Source organism: Portunus trituberculatus, chromosome 41 (assembly GCF_017591435.1).
Source record: "Portunus trituberculatus isolate SZX2019 chromosome 41, ASM1759143v1, whole genome shotgun sequence".
Lineage (NCBI taxonomy): Eukaryota > Metazoa > Arthropoda > Malacostraca > Decapoda > Portunidae > Portunus > Portunus trituberculatus.
In genome coordinates, this window is record NC_059295.1 from 20449855 (window position 1) to 20466887 (window position 17033).

The 17033-nt window shown below is 41.2% G+C and overlaps 3 protein-coding genes across 6 annotated transcripts in view; 1 reads left to right on the forward strand and 2 right to left on the reverse strand.

The window, feature by feature from the left end:
• LOC123517213 (ankyrin repeat and BTB/POZ domain-containing protein 1-like) overlaps positions 1-17033 on the reverse strand; it is a 27083-nt gene continuing 10050 nt past the window's right edge. Inside the window, exons 6-10 of one of the 3 annotated variants that reach the window (XR_006678421.1) lie at positions 16445-16680; positions 15471-15641; positions 15007-15207; positions 14141-14398; positions 1-60 (exon numbers count right to left, since the gene is read on the reverse strand). Coding sequence is in view for 1 of the 3 variants with exons in the window: in XM_045277234.1 (XP_045133169.1) it covers positions 14192-14398; positions 15007-15207; positions 15471-15641; positions 16445-16680 (815 nt within the window). In the remaining 2 variants the exon portion in view is untranslated. Of the gene's footprint in view, positions 61-11653; positions 14399-15006; positions 15208-15470; positions 15642-16444; positions 16681-17033 lie in introns of those variants that run through there. The other 2 variants (XR_006678420.1, XM_045277234.1) reach the window with 2 other exon arrangements.
• Positions 1004-1483, reverse strand: LOC123516685 (collagen alpha-1(I) chain-like). Its single transcript, XM_045276289.1, has one exon. It carries the CDS (start codon positions 1481-1483, stop codon positions 1004-1006), a length of 480 nt encoding a protein of 159 aa, XP_045132224.1.
• LOC123517214 (nucleolin-like) lies at positions 6729-12203 on the forward strand. 2 transcript variants are annotated; one of them, XM_045277235.1, is made up of 6 exons: positions 6729-6869; positions 8243-8874; positions 9689-9933; positions 10417-10557; positions 11020-11112; positions 12039-12203. In XM_045277235.1, the coding sequence occupies exons 2-6, from the start codon at positions 8403-8405 to the stop codon at positions 12162-12164; spliced, it is 1077 nt and encodes a 358-aa protein (XP_045133170.1). In that variant the 5' UTR covers positions 6729-6869; positions 8243-8402; the 3' UTR covers positions 12165-12203. The 2 variants fall into 2 exon arrangements, with proteins under 2 accessions (XP_045133170.1, XP_045133171.1); XM_045277236.1 differs by lacking the exon at positions 6729-6869 and adding an exon at positions 7735-7794.

Genomic DNA, 17033 nt, shown 5'->3' on the forward strand with positions numbered 1-17033 from the left:
TCTCTCTCTCTCTCTCTCTCTCTCTCTCTCTCTCTCTCTCTCTCTCTCTCTCTCTCTCTCCTCACCTATCTAACTTCAATTAAGATAAACAGTTAGATAGACTGTGGTTTTTATATATATATATATATATATATATATATATATATATATATATATATATATATATATATATATATATATATATATATATATATATATATATATATATATATATATATATATATATATATATATATATACACAGTCACACACACACACACACACACACACACACACACACACACACACACACACACACACACACACACACACACACACACAATCCAGATAAAAATACTCCAAAATTCAAATAGTCCTAAAACTCAACTATCATAATTGAAATAAAGATAACGATGATAATAATAATAATAATAATTATGATGATGACAATAATATTAACAATGATAATGAGAATAATAATAATGGTAATAATAATAATAATAATAATAATAATAATAATAATAATAATAATAATAATAATAATACAAAGCTACTGATCATAATCATAATGACAACAACAACAACAGTAACACTGACAACAGTGTCCCGAGCCGGCGAGCGGAGTCTCAGCGGTCTGTCCAGCACTTACCCATGGCTGGCGGCGCTCCTGGCCCTCCTGGTCCTCCTGGCCCTCCTGGTCCTGCTGGACCGCCGGGGGGTGGCATGGTTCCCGGACCAGGCGCTGGTCCGCGGCTACCGGGAGGACCCATCATGCCAGGCCTGGGCCCGCGAGGACCTCCCATCCCATTCATTGGCATTCCACGTGGTCCAAGGGGACCCATTCCTGGACGTGGGCCCATTCCTGGCGGCATGCCCCGGGGGCCACCAGGGCCCATCCCGGGCGGCATTCCTCGTGGTCCTGGTCGTATGCCGCCTCTGGGACCCATGGGTCCCCCCATTCCTGGAGGTCTGGGACCCATGCCGGGCCCTGGTGGTCTGTTAGCACCTGGTCCTCCGGGACCGTTCAGCCCCATGGGACCACCGGGACCGATCGGTCCGCCTGGACCCCCTGGACCCCAGGTCCCATCGGACCGCCTGGCCCCATAGGGCCACCAGGTCCCATCGGGGCCCCCGGGCCTGCCGATCCCCCTGACCCCACTGTACCACCTTGACCCATTGACACACTAGGTCCCCGCACACCACCGGGGCCCATTGGCCCGCCAGGCCCTCCTGGTCCTCCAGGGACACCTGGTCCGCTCATTCCACCGGGGCCCATCCCGCCAGGGCCCATGCCACCACTGGGCCCCATGCCACCGCCGGGCCCCATGCTCCCGCCAGGTCCGGGCGGTCTGGGGCCCGTCATGCCCGTCCCCGGGGGCCGAGGTCCTCCAGGAGCACCCATCCTCATAAGGCCGGGTACCTGGGGGCGCGGTGCCCCCGGTACACTGGTGCCCCCTGGTGTCCCGGACGTGGGCTCTTCATTGCCCACAAGGGCGTTTAACATTTTGTTCGCGAAACTGAACATTGTCACAAGTTATCTTATCAGTAATAAACTCTATTGTTGTCAAACATCACAGCGTAGCACGGGCTAAAGGGACACTGTACAGGCGGCAGGACTGCGGCAAGGTGGAGGAGAGAGGGAGCTGCTGCCACCACCTCGGCCGCGGCTCTGGCGACGGCCTCCCGGATCAATATGGCGGCGGCAGAGTCCACTGTTATGCGCGGGGGGCGGCCTCTCCTGCGCAACATTGATCTCAGGCTCGCCTCACACACGCCCGTCGTCAGACCACCACACACGCCCACTGTTGTACACTACGGGCCAGCGTGTGTACGGCAAGGCGGCCACGCACACATGCTCCACTGAATATTACCAATTATCTCAATACATGTTTGGTCGCGAGACTCGGGACAGACTTATCGAGCGTCGAGATGCTTTACACATCCTTTTTATTGATGTAGTTCATTCAAATAGTTAGTAAGATAAAGTGAACACCCGGCCTGGCAACGTGAAGGTGACCACGGCCACCGGCGGTGCCACTGCACACGACACGTCCTGCCGCTATCCAGTCCTCGTGACGTCACCAGCAGCCCAACACTACACGAGGTCACGCGCTCATTCACGGCCGTGCACAGAACACCCGTGGCTCCATCACCACCAGATTTACTCTGCGGTCATGAAAGAAAAGTCAATTATGGTCAGATTTTTCTCTGTAGGTCTTCAATTTACATACAGATTATATCCTTGGGAATTTATATTTCATATTTTGAATATATATGAAGGCTTGTAAGATGTTTTTATCTTCTTTTTTTTTCTCTAGTATATCCCACATTTAGATTTGAGAGGCTATGCTATGATCAGATTCAGAAACCAAATATGAAAACCAATATAGTTATTAACGAAATGAGTAGCTAGGAAGACAAATATATCATGTTTTATGACTCGCTGTTGACCAACACGTCCTTCACGTCTTTCCCACACCACAAAAGGTTTGCCGCGTTATACCTCAAGATAAATAAATAAATTACCATCATTGTATTTTCTTGTGCATAATAAACCCCTCTCCCTTCCCACCCCGCTCTCTCAGCACTCCCCCACACCACGGCGAGGCGGCGGGTGCAGCTCCCAGGCTGGCTGTGGCGTACAGGCAGTGGTAGTACATCGATAACTCACGATAGACTGGGACAACCCTGTCATTAGCGGCGGCGGTGATCGATGTGCCAGCCGTGAGGAGGCAAGTGGAGCATGCACGGGCCAGCGGGGCCAGCGGGCCATTGGGGGCAGGGGGCAGTGTTGATGAATTCATTGGCGTGGGGGAGCTTTGACGCTTCCGCTGCTTATGGAAATGCTAACGATGGCCACGGGCGGGCAAGAAGGAAGCAGGGTCAGGGGGCAGTATTATCACAGTAGATACCGCTGCCCACTATCTCTCTCTCTCTCTCTCTCTCTCTCTCTCTCTTGATTTGTTTTCGTATGAATTATAAAGTGCCCTTCGATTAATAGATTTAAGATTATATATGAAAATAAATAAGCTGATGTACGTACATGAGTTATATTTATTATGAAGTAATAATATGATGATAATGACAGAGAAAATAGAATTACCATCATCATCATCATCATTTGTCTTGTCAACAACAGCTTAGCTTGAAAGACGACCCGATACTACTCCACTACGTCTTAGATTCAGGGTAAATCTACTGTTGATTGTCATAACGTCTTGGGGGCTACACACTCACCGCTCTGAGGACAAAGAGAGAACGATAATCACATGTGTCTTCTACCATATCTATACTTACACAAGTGCTGTTAGTGGCTTGATTTTTTTCTTTTCTATGCAAGAGAGGAAAAGCTAGAAGGCCCAATTAGTTGTCAGTTCCCTTGCAAGTCCGAGATAGTTGGCCAAATAAGAAGGATAAATGTTTTGAAACTTCCCTCTTAATTTAATGAAGTCATAGTCAGGAAGCTGAAAATACAGAAACAGGTAGGGAGTTCATGATCTATCATACGTTTCATCAATTCCTACTCATTGCCTCTTACCTGTAGATATGAACAAAAAGCTAATTTGAAAAGAACCTTTGCATATTAACCCCTTCAGTACCATGACGCGTTTCCATATTCATTCTGGTTACTATTTCGTGATTTTGTGCAGCTTCAGAAACTTATGTGGAGAATTGAAATACTGAAGACTATGGCCATTAATTTTTCTGACCTCCATAGACACTTCTTAATGTCGATGAAATGGTTTAATCACATCCAAAACTCAAGGCAAAAATGCGTTTCAGTACTGAAGGAGTTAAAAGAAACAAAAGTGAATAAGAAAAAAAGAGAAGAAAAAATGTTGGGCTGTTCTTCATGTTCTCACTCCAACATACTCCAAATCTTCCTTCTTAAACGACCCTCACTTTCCATCTCTTCATTTTGGTGTTTAACGACTCACTCAACATCATAATAATTAGATACTACAGGGGAGGCGGAGGAGGAGGAGGAGGAGGAGGACGCGGGAGACTGTGCTTGTGGTGTTCATCCTACCTCCTTATCCTTGTCCATCCACGCTCCACACCCGAGCATCAAGAGTAACACCGTTTTCAATTAACTAGTACAACCACTCACACACTCTTGATTTTTTGTATATTCCAAGTCACGTGTCCTTCCGCAGCTTGTTCGTGTCTCTCCTCACTTTATAAACGGTGGGTGAAGAGTGAGTTTAGTGGAGAAGGCTTGGATTTCATTGGAGGGAGGATAGAATTAAGGAGTTACGGTGATTGGAGTTACGAAGATTGGAGTAAGAGGAAAAAGATTAGAATTCAGAGGAAGGCGGTTGAAGTTAAGAGGAAGGATATTGAATTTAAAGCAAAAAAGATTCGAGTTAGAGGAAGATTGGAATTTATAGGAAGAAGGTTGCATTTAAGAGGGAGTAGGATGAAATTTAGAAGAAGGTTGAAATTAACCCTTTCATATTTATTCTGCTTATTATTTGGTGATTTCATACAGCTTCAGATACTTATGGTGGGATTAAAATAGTGAAGACTCTGGCTATTAGTCTTCTAACGTCCACAGACACTTCCTAATCTATGTAAAATCACCCAATCATATACAAAACTCATGGTAAAGAATTCCTCCCAGTACTGAAGGGGTTAAGAGGATGGAGGCTGAAGATATGCTCCATATTCAAGAATGTTTTATGCTCTTACGAATTTCTCATGTGTTTCTCCGTTTGAAGATACAGATGTGGTAGTTGTCGTAAAACAGGGGTAGCATGGAGACACCTGAGTCCATTATGAAAGTGTATTTACGGTAGCACAATACACAACAAGTGTAAACCGAGCGAAACGAGAGGCAGGAGACGTAGCATGTCGCCTGAGGCGGCGGCGAGCGAGGACTGAGGGGAAGGACGTGACGTCAGACAGAAAGGGAGTATGAGAAAAACAAAGGACATGCTAACATACAGAGACCTAGAAAAAAACTATTATTTAGATCAGAAAAACATCATTAAAAACTAAAGCAACTTCCACTGTAACTTATCAAATCAATCGAAATAAGGTGGTAAAACGTTTGAGAATCTTGTCCTATGGCTGGACACACACGAGCGACGTCTGTGTCCGCGACTTTTTGTATCCCACGAGTGGTGAATCAGGAGATAAAGAACATAGTAAATGAATGTAATTCAAGAGATTTATTAAGAGAACCGAGTGAAAAAGACAGTTCGAAAATAGAGAAGATAGAACTAAAAAAAATAAAAGACTCTATTCCGGTAATTACAAAAGGCTATAGACCAGTGGTTCCCAAACTATCTTACCTGACGCCCCCTTCTTGCTTCCAGTAGACCCGCACGCCCCCCCCTCCCACTTCCTCTTTTGCTCATGTGAACTTATTTTATTTTATTGCATTTATTTCTTAGCATTGTTCAGGAAAACAGATCTCTGTTTGTATTAAATTTTAATAATGAAAGCCACTCAAACAAATAATAGTACATTCCAGAGAGACATTTTGATTTTATTATTCTTATAATCTATTAAAACATTTTTTTTAGCAGATGACTTCACGCCCCCCTTGAATTCTCTTTACGCCTCCCTAGGGGGGCGCGCCCCCCAGTTTGGGAACCACTGCTATAGACCAAACTAACCAACAAGCAAACCTGGGGAACAACATACTTGAAATAGTTGAAAGTTACACATATTTAGAACTTGAAGTGAGCATGGAAGGAATAGAAGAAAAAGAAGACTAAGAAAAGGGAGGAATAAGTATGATCATCAACGGAGGAGGACAGAAATATGTACGTACGTAGTTGATGGAAGCTTGTGGGAAAGTGTGGAAAGGGATATTGCATCATATTTTCTCTATGAATAGGAGGTAACAGTTTATACAGAAGGGGATTTATTTAACCCTTTCAGTATCATGACGTGTTTTCATATTCATTCTCCTTACTATATGGACATTTTATACAGATTCCGAAACTTATGTGAAGATTAGAATAGTGAAGGCTGTGGCCATTAATCTTTTGACCTTTACTAACCCTTCCTAATGTCAACAAAAATCGTCTAATCACACCAGCAATTCATGATAAAAATACGTTTCGGTACTGAAAGAGTTAAACATGAGAAAGCGCAAAAAGTACAGTGGTTGGAAGGTGGAGCCTGAGGGAGCCCTAGCAGCACGGCAGTGGAGGCAATTAGTGATGATATAAGATGGAGTTCAAGAAAAGGATTTATAAGGAAAAATTCAACTTTCTGAAGGAATGAGATTAGAAGAAAACAAGTTGCAGAGACGGTAGAGATGTGCAAGGGTGTTTCCCAGTGTGGTGATTCTTCCCTTAACACGGCAAGTGATGGGTCGCTGTAGCCGAGACCCTAAAACCATAGTAAAAGCTATTATCCAAAGTTGCAAAGGTCACAACAACAACAACAACAACAACAACAACAACAATAATAATAATAATAATAATAATAATAATAATAATAATAATAATAATAAAACAAGAAGAAAAGGAACAAGGACAAGAGAAACAAGGAAAAGAAAAGGAACAAGAACAAGAAGAACAAGAGCATGGACAAGAACACGAACAAGGTGAACAAAACAAAAACAAAATAAAAAAAGAACAAGAACAAAAATATAAGGAAAAAAAAAAGAAGATAAATCACCAGTAACAAGAACAGCAACAACAAAACAAAATCAGTACTAACAAAATACATCCAATAAAGCAACAAGACCACACATAACAACATAAAACAAGAAAATTAATCAAGACACAAGTTCACACAAAGGTGGAGCCGTTGGAAAGGCTGCCGACACTGACTGGGCTGAATGTCAACAAACCCACGTTGACGCTTTCACCCACTCCCTCTCTCCTTCAAAACGTACTGTAGGCGGCCCCAGCAAGCAGTGAATAGAGGTAATAATGTGTATACTAACCAGTCTATACATCCACTACTAATCTTGTCATATTATAAACACATAGGCCAAATTCACGTGGCTTAGAGATGGTCGTACACTTCACTCAGACCACAGACTGAGGCCCAACATACCTACAGCCTCGGGGAATAATGTAAGGTTGTTGCTTTGATTGACTGTCTTCTTCCGTACCTGTCACAGTTGCATCCTCCAACCAAAATGTACTAAAAAAACAAGAAAAAAAACTCGGCTAAATTCAGAGGTGAAGCAAGGCGAAGCTGTAGAAGATAGGGGGTTTAATTTCGTCCCGATTCCCAACTGTTCCTGTCCTTCCCAGCCAACCTTCATTGTTAGTAATTGCCAGCGCCCTCCAGGTATTAAATCCTCAGCCATTTCGTGACATATCTCGCTTATTCAAGTATTTTTGGGAACTCATCTACAGATTCCCTTGGTTGAGAGATGCGTGATGTTATATTCCCACGTCTTGTCAACTGCGTGAAAGAGCTGCGAAGGAGGGAATGAGGACAATTGGAGGGATGTCTATATTAGGACAGTGCCCATTTTATCTTAATATTATGCTAGCTGTGCTGTGCCTAGCCTCCTGTGGTGTAATGTAGTGTTGCATGAGACTATCTTTCCACGGGTTGCTGACAGGATTGTGTGTGTGTGTGTGTGTGTGTGTGTGTGTGTGTAATTCATCACGGTCGTCTGCTGGTCACCCAGCCAGTCTTCCCCATTACAGAGCGAGCTCAGACCTCATAGACCGATCTTCGGGTAGGACTGAGACCACAACACACTCCACACACCGCGAAAGCGAGGCCACAACTCCTTAAGTTACATCCCATACCTATTTACTGCTAGGTGAACATTATGAGGCTTGCCCATTTGCCTCACTGCACCAGGACTTGAACCCGGCCCTCTCAATTGTGAGTCGAGTGTGCTAACCACTACACTACGTGGTGTGTGTGTGTGTGTGTGTGTGTGTGTGTGTGTGTGTGTGTGTGTGTGTGTGGGGCTTTGTCTGGGTTATTGCAAGCGGGATTTCTGGCCTGGGATATCTACTTATAGGCAGAATCATAATTTTACTGATTACTGTTTGGTTACTAATTGGCAGTGAGTTTGTGTGGCAGTTAAGAGAAATTCCATTATTTAGTTGAGGCAAGGTGCCATATGTGGCAGATCAGACTGTCATGGGCCAAGACTGTTATTTCCATAATTGTCAAACTAATTGTGCATATCAAAAGATTATCATGTAGTAAAAAAAAAATACAGGATATCAGATACTTCACTACAGTTAATAACCATAATGCTGAAAATAAGTATAACCATAAATATTGGATGGAAACACTAACATTACCTTTTGTTACTTTTCAGATGAGTGTATCCTGGGTGATCTGACAGCAGACAGAAGCATAAAGACAAACACTAAGAACAAGAAAAAAAAGTTTGTCAAAGAGTAAAAGATAAAACTGCTTTCAAGTGACAATCAAAGAGTAAAGATAAAAAAAAGCACAGAATATCAAAAGCCATAGACATGAAAAATCAAACTAAATCTTTAGATAACAAAAATATTGAGAAAACCAAAAAGATGAAAAGCAAAGACACTCAAAAACCAAAATCTAGAAAGGAATGCATTTCAGAAGACACGAACACACCAAAAGAAAAAGGCTACACAGACGATGGCTTTAAAATTGTTTCGTTCGTCCCAGAAGATGACTCTGATGTGTCTGATGCATTTGAGAGTTGCAGTGAGGAGGAGGAAGAGGATGAGGATGCCACAACACTCACACCTCATCACAGAAAGGAAGATGGTGCACCCTCAGCCAAAAAGTCTAAGAGAACACAAGATGGTTTTAAGATAGTGACAGACATCCCACCAGATGATAGTGACGTTAGTGATGCATTTGAGGATGATGATGATGATGATGATGATGTGGACACGTCAGCATCGTGTCACCAGCAGAAGAATGTGGCAAAACCGATACTTCAGATCATGAGTGACTTTGGTAAGGATCAAGTTTGTGTGGAGAGTAAAGGGACAATACATGAAGAGTTTGGTAGGAAGCTTGATGGAAGACTTTAGTTATTTTGGAATGCATTTAAGAGAGAGAGAGAGAGAGAGAGAGAAATGGATGGGTATGTGAGAATGAAAACTTTGGATGCAATTCATATGAAGTAGAAATGAAAAAAAATATTGAAAAGTAATTATAAGTACCTAATGAGTGGTACAGTAGAACCATCCATGCTTTGGGGGTTCAATGGATCTCCAAGTACTCAGGTTTGAATCCTGGCTACAGTCCAAGGAAGAAGGGCTTCCTTACTTAGGATAGCATTTCTCTAATGAGTGGACTTTCAGATAAGTACCCAAAAAATACCTCCTTTAGCCCATAAATTGCCGTGAAAAACCCCACATTATATGAAAAAGACATCGAGTATGCAATAGTGGTGAATAAACTCATATTAAAGGGAGATGAGTAGCAAGTATTTGTACTGAGAGGAATGAGGAAATGTAGAGGACGTTAACCGGACTGAGTTGTGTCAACGCTTCAGGCATGGACAAGATAAGTGTCGAAATGTATGGAAGAGACACAGTAGTGAAAATGGAGATAGTTAGGCATCAATGAGAAAGAGAAATAGAGGATATATGGAGTTTTTGTACTGAGTAAAAGATATTCAAATTTAGCATAGGTGTAGGTGGCATTTAATTCCTTGACACTCGTTGCTGCACCATTTGAGTTCCACAACAATTGCATACTGCTGTGTAGGTGTAGATTGTTGTTTTATTCAGTCACTTTTAATAATGAGACTTGCCTTCACTAGGTATTGACAGCAGGGCCTTGACAGACAGGAGAGACAACACACCAAAGCACCCTCTCGTCAAGCTGTCAAAGAAACAAAAGAAAATGAGAAACATCCAGGCCAACACAGTGACCCAGGCAGGAAAGGTGAAGAAGCAGAATGAAGTGCAGATAATTGACTATGCAACCAAAAGGGGTGTGAACAAGGACAGGAAACCAAAACCTAAGGAAGAAGAACAGGAAGACGATGACCAATCACTAACAAAGGCAAGATTTTCATTGTACTGTGGAATGGAGAATTAATAAGTTGTATTTGTATTTTTTTTATCTATGTCTTTTTTTATTCTAATCTTTATTTTATTAATGTTGATGGATTTTATAAGCATTAAACAATCTTCCACTAGACAATATTGTTACGCCTTAGTATCATTTCCTTCTCTCACCTGTTCTACTTTCCATTTTGCATTTATTTCCCTGTATCTTTCTTTTCCTTTCTTTTTTTCTTCATCTTCACTGGCAATTATCTTACCTATTCTCCATTTCCTTTACCATTTATTTCCCAGTATCTTTCTATCCTTTTTTTTTTTTTCCTTCCTCATCATCACTGGCAATTATCTCGCATATTCTCCGTTCACTTTTACCATTTATTTCCCTGTATTTTATTCTTTTTCTTCCTCCTCACTGGTAATTGCTATAGTGTCTCATAAAAATTAAGGGTTTTCTATATTGACTTAGCATTGTGCCTTGCAGGAGACTTTGGACGAGAAGCAGCTGAAGCGGGTGAGGTATGACGTGTTCAGGCTGGGTATGAGTGGCTTTCACAAGGAGAAGAAGGAGGATACCAGAGTGGCCCTTGCTATCAAATTAGGAGCAAAACCACCCAAGAAAAAGGTATAGAAAGAGGGAGTTTAATTTCATCTAGGCATTTTTGGCGTCAGTTTGTCAGAGAGAGAGAGAGAGAGAGAGAATGTTATATATTTTCATGTGTATATTCTTTTGGCTTTAGTTTGTCAAGCATTTAACTTTAATTGTAATATAGTATGACTATTTGCTAACTTAGATGATGCCAATGAAAAGAACAAAGTATCCTGATTTTAAGGGCCAGGAAGATCTCATTCAGAATGCCGTGGTGGGGCACATTGTAGCCATTGAAGAGCAGAACTGTCAGGGATACAGAGATGCAATGGTTTAATAATGTGTGGCCAACTATGATGCTAATTTCAGTCGGAACCCCAAAAACAAGTCACTTCTAAAACAATCCAGTGGTCTGTCATCAGTTACTTTTTTTAAACAGATGTCATAAAATGTTTGTTTGTTTGTTTGAATTTCATGTGTTGTCTCCCATCACTGCAGGCTATCAACTACAAGAAGTTCCAGGAAATGAAGAAAGAAGAGAAGAAAAAAGAGGCTGAAGAGAGACAGATGAAGCTCAAACTTGGAGTAAAGGTAAGGATTTAGACAGAAGTTATTTCCAAATTTGATTCTTCTTATTCATTAAAATTTATTTCACGTTACTTACTTTTTTAGTGTGTACTTCTAAAAGCAGCATCACACTAGCACTTTTTTGTGAACTTTCTGAAGACTCAACTTTTGTCGTCACACACCACTGGTTCTGCCTCTGTCGAGTTTGTCAACTGTAAACAAACATGGCTCCTCGTTTGCCCCAGCAAGCCGTTGCTATTTTTGTCCGGTAATAAGATAGACAGTGCAAAATGTCCAATAGCAAACTGTCCTAGAACTGCTATTTTTGGCCTCTAATGCTCTCTGAGAAACTCTTCAGACAGCTTTGTCCACTGGTAAACAACAGAGCTGTTCTTCGTGATCAGTGCTACTTGGAAGTTCTGCCTTGGAGCTTCACAGTCCCCAAGAAATGTAAACAAACAACTAAACCACTTTTCACTGCTAGGCTACAACAAAATTATATACTTATATACAAATATATATAGATCAACTTACTAAGATTTTTAGGATAATAGCATCATTCCAATTAATAATAAAATAAATTTTATTATAAAAGTGTTGATTAGAAACCATAGCCCTTAATTTGACTAAAAATTGATGCTAATGGAAAACAGTGCATTTCATCTGACTCATGATGAGGGAAACAATCAACGGAACAGTAAAAAACAACAAAAATCATCAACAACAAGGGAAAAAGTGCTCGTGTGACACTGCCTTAACTGATCACTGAAAAATTGATGATATGATTTTATCAATATATAATTTAATTCCCATTTCTCTTATATAAAAAATAAGTTAACATAATAGTTGTTCTTCCCCCTGGCATTGTATATTATGCTTCTACTTGTTCAGTTAAGAGTAAATATCCTTATTAATGTAAAATATATATGCATGCTTCTATATTTGTGCAGGTCCCCAAGCCATTCAAGAAGAAGGACAAGCCAGTAGTGAAGGCGGCTGCTTCACAGATTGGACGATACAAGCATGGAGTTCAGGTCATCTCAAAGAGAGATATATCCAAGATCAGTAAATCTTGATAACCAGATGATATTAGAAATTAAAGGTTAGATCTAGTGGCATGTCGTTTTGATATATCCTGTCTCTTGGTTATTTCACATGGATCTCAGCCTCATCCATACATTGGACTATCACAACCACCAAGGCCTTTCAAGGAGAGTATAGCTAGCAACCTCAGTCTCCGAGATCATAATGAATTATACACACACAAACCTCATGCAATTTCCTCCACCTCTTGTCACAGCATAAGAAGCAATCTTTGGCTTTGAAGAATGAAGAATCTGTAGTCAAGTTGCTATGGATCTGAATGAAATGAAGCTTCATGTTACCATTAAATATTAAGTATCAAGTATCATATATGGTGTATGGTGTAATGGTATAATATACTTGTGTGTGTGTTGGTGGAAACAGCCTCATTTTCTCTGAAGAAACCCAGCATGAAAGAAAATGTGTTCATGGTAAAAGAAACTGAAACACCATAAATTTATCTAATGAGGAAGCACTATAGTGACCAAAGGTCAAAACACCCCAAAAAATTATGTTAGCACCTAACCTTCATCCTTGTTCCAGTATCTAAGGCACTGTACTTGTTCTGCCAGTCAGATATTTAATTCCTGGCAAGACCTTCTCATAGCGAACAGGTTATGGGAACATTAGAAAAAAATTACTAATGAGCGTTACTGTAATACTGAATGGTGCACTCACCTTACATGGCACACCCTTGAATATTCTCTGCAATGCAAGATCTGGCTGGTCATGAAGGCAGCACCAGAGGTAAAGGAAAGGAAGCAGCTGGTCATGTGTGTAGTGAGGTGCAGGAGGGTGTGTCTGTCTGTGGACTTGGCTCTGGGAAGAAGAACGAAGGGAAAACAAGAGGATTAGCCCATGCAAGGAACATATGAAACAACAAAAATATTGGGCTTTTCTTTGGCATTCCTTTGGAGTGTTTTTAGATATAGGAATCAAATAGATAGAAAGATGGAAAGTTTCATTGTGGATTTGACCTGCATGGAGAACAACAGCAGAGACTCCACTAGAACCATAAGCCTTCAGAGGATCAAGACCAGAGAGGGCATAACAAACATCTTCACAAAGAATTTCTATTTCAGGGATAACATTGTCAGTGGGAAGAGGTGAGTAACAGCCCAGAATCACCCAGTGCAGAGATATCAGCAAAGTTCTAAGAGAAGAGTTCAAGTTAAGAGATGAAGATGGTGGTGGAGTCATCTTAAAGATGAAAAAGAAAAGTTGTTGATAATTTAGGCTAGATGCCACAGACACCATGAAATGATTCAGTAATTGATTTTAACATTTTTCACTGATTTAAGTTTTCAGCAAGCCTACGAACATATTTGACATGGTTTTGGGCAGAAATGTGAAGGGCATCAGTTTCATATGGAAGACTGATGTATTCCTTGTGAGCTGCCTCTCCTGGACAACAGGAAAACAAACCGAACTCAACCATAGTTGCTGACCTCTGAGGTTAGAGAAAGTGTGTGGAATGCATGCCTCCATGCCAAACACAGTCACCTCTGTTATGCACTCTGTACAGAGAAATGGATCTCTGACACAGAAATAATACCAATGCCAGTTAACATCATAATGATACCACTTAGCAGACTTGTAATGCCAGACACACCTCTGCTTGGTGGCAGGACAGTACACAGGAATATCATCAGAGGAGGAGTCCATTGAAGGAGACATTTTAACAGAACAAGCTGAAGTGTCTGAGGCTCAAGAGAAGATTGAAAATGTTGAGTGCATCTTAATGCTCAGCAAAATAAAATTCACTGCCTTGGATGCCGGATAACAAGAGTTCCTCTATAGTGTTTTATTCTGTCAGAAAGAACTAATTTCCGGTAGTATTCCTTATAATTAATCTTTAATATTTACGAGAGCTATTATTTTACATCATTGATTTAAATAATATATCACAAGCTAAACTCAAAAACCTAATGTTGTTTCTTGACTTAGTGGAATCACTAGAGCAGCACGCTCTCTCTCTCTCTCTCTCTCTCTCTCTCTCTCTCTCTCTCTCTCTCTCTCTCTAGGCTTCAATGCCCAGCTCCTCCAGCAAGGCCTCCAGCGTGGCCAGCTTGGTGCGCGCCTCCTGGATGCCTGAGATGGTCTGCACACCACAGGAGATCTGGTGCCGCAGGTCATCCACAACCTGGACAGAGTCTGTTTCCTGACGACCTTTCACTTCCTCTGCATCTTGCAACACCAGTGTCTGGAACTGCTCCAATTCCACCACCTGCAGGTGAAAAGTCAAGTTAAAGGATAACTTGTACATGTACCTCTCAATTTTTTGAAAGAGTAGTGGAAACTATCACATATTTCCATGTAAGAGTAGTGATATCATGGTTACAAAAAAACAATAACCCTTTCATCATCTCTTGCTAGACACCCCAGCAACTGTTCCTCTTTAAATATGAGCAATGGCAAGTCTGCACAACCATATGCTTGTAACCACAGGAAAACTACCACCACCTTGATGCTGTGGATGATGCCTGACACATGAAACCATACCTGAGAACACCTTCACACTGTAACTGACAGTATTATCATCCACCATAAGTTGTGCCAGTCTACTTGGTTGCTACTTCAACCAGTAAGCACTTGCTACACAGTGAAAAAATCAATTCAGCCTGAATAATGAGGCTTGTGTGGCACTCTGCTCTTCCTGTGTGTCCTTATAGTCATTGTTACAATTACATGTTCATTATATTTTTTATTCATTACAAAGCAAACACTTTTTTCATGCAAAAATTTCTTTACTGAAAATTCTTGTCTTTAGAAAATTATAAATATATTTCTTATACTATAGAAGAAAGTCTGCATGTGTCTGTCCTGGTGACTCACCTGGTCGAGATTCTTGGCCATGAAAGCCACACACTGGTCTTCGAGGCGCGGCAACTGGAAAAGTCGGGCCAGCTTGAGGATGGTAACAACACTGTGTATCTGCAGGCAGGACCCAAGGTACACCCCACACTGTCTGGTGAGACCCGGCACCAGGAACATGTCCGCCACCATCATCACCTCCATGGCTGTCTCCATACTCACCTGCAATAGTGCACACCTTCAGTGTTCCTCATGCCACCAATACATATGTGTGTCATATATTACTATACGTATATGTATTTGTACAACCGCTATGTACATAATTACTGTATACTATATATTGCATTTATCTGCCAGTTGATTTTCATTATAAACACTCACGTTACAGCCTACCTATAAGATGATATTATAATACACTGAAGTCTGGTTACAGTAAAGATCAGCCTATGTGATGTCACTACTGCAAGGCCACTCAGTACACTCACAATTGTCTGGTTGCAATAGAGGTAATGGACCAGAGTGGCAAACACCTCAGGAGAGATGTTATGGAGGAACACCACAGGCAGACTACATCCAGAGGTGTTCTGCCAGCTTGTCTCTTGGAAGTGGTCCCTTAGCAGTGCCTGGAAGTACTCACTCCTCGGACAGAAGAACATCTGAGAGAGAGAGAGAGAGAGAGAGAGAGAGAGAGAGAGAGAGAGAGAGAGAGAGAGAGAGAGAGAGAGAGAGAGAGAGAGAGATTTCAGTTTGCTCTCAACAAAAAGATATTCAAGCATCTGCCACCACACTATTTTATTCTCTCACCTTATCCCTCTTTGTTCTTCACCAATGGTCTTGCATGAACTCAAAGTCTTATCCACTTTTATGATGATCACTCTGTCTTACATTTTATCAGTCATCTAACAAACAATTAAATCTACAGGAGTTCCACAACCTCAAGAGAAATGCTATAATGCTTAGCTGAAATCCCAATAGTTACAGACAATAATGGGCAAAGAAGCAAGAAAAGTCTCTTCCAGATTAAAATAAGGGTTGATGTCTTCCAGCACATTAACATCAGCATTTTGATGGTCGAAGAACAGCACTTAGTGACGTTGTGACATTCCAGTTCTGTTCGCACAAATGTAAGAGAACCTAGGAGAATGTGCTCTAATCACTTTTTTAACTAACTTTTGTGTTGAAATATTCAATAACATGATTTGATTGGAAATTTTACAGGATCATATGTTATTTTTGTTTATAATCATACTGTTTTACAGAACAATATGGTCAATAAAATATATATCTACCTATCTATCTATATATCTATCTGCCTACCTATCTATCTACCTATCTATTTATCTATCCATCTGCCTGTCTATCTATCTATCTACTTATCTATCTATCTATCTATCTATCTATCTATCTATCTATCTATCTATCTATCTATCTACACGTAAGAATCAAACAACATACATACCTTGTGGCAATAAAACGGATGGTCGCCCACCATGAAGCACACATCAGCAAAGTTAGTCTGGTCTAAGGTGTGGCAGAAGGGCATTTCCGTGGGCCAGAAGCGGAGGTCAGGCGGCAAGGTGGACTGGGCCAACTCCCGCAGGTCAGCCCCCACACTCTGCCATCCGACATGATCCTGACACGACCCGGGCTCCACCACCACTCGGGTCACTCTCACCAGTCCATGCTTGCCTTGCTCTGAAAGCCATAACCACTGTTACTAAGAGAGAGAGAGAGAGAGAGAGAGAGAGAGGGGTGCAGTTTCTTATAAACTAATCTTGTTTGAAAAAAAAACAAGGCACGAAAAAACAAGCTTTATATTCAAGACCCTCTGTCGAAAAAAAAAGAAGGGAGACACTTTTAATGCGGTCTATTGTAACCTTCCTATTCTTTACCCTTTACCTTTTGCTTCAGTTCAGTAATGTTTATACTGTTGCTCTTCCCTGATAATTCTGTTTGCTTTTCTTTATCTGCCCTTTTCCCGACTGATTTGATTATGACTTGCATTTGTAGTAGTTTAGCAAATCCATATCTTCATCAGTTTCATTTTG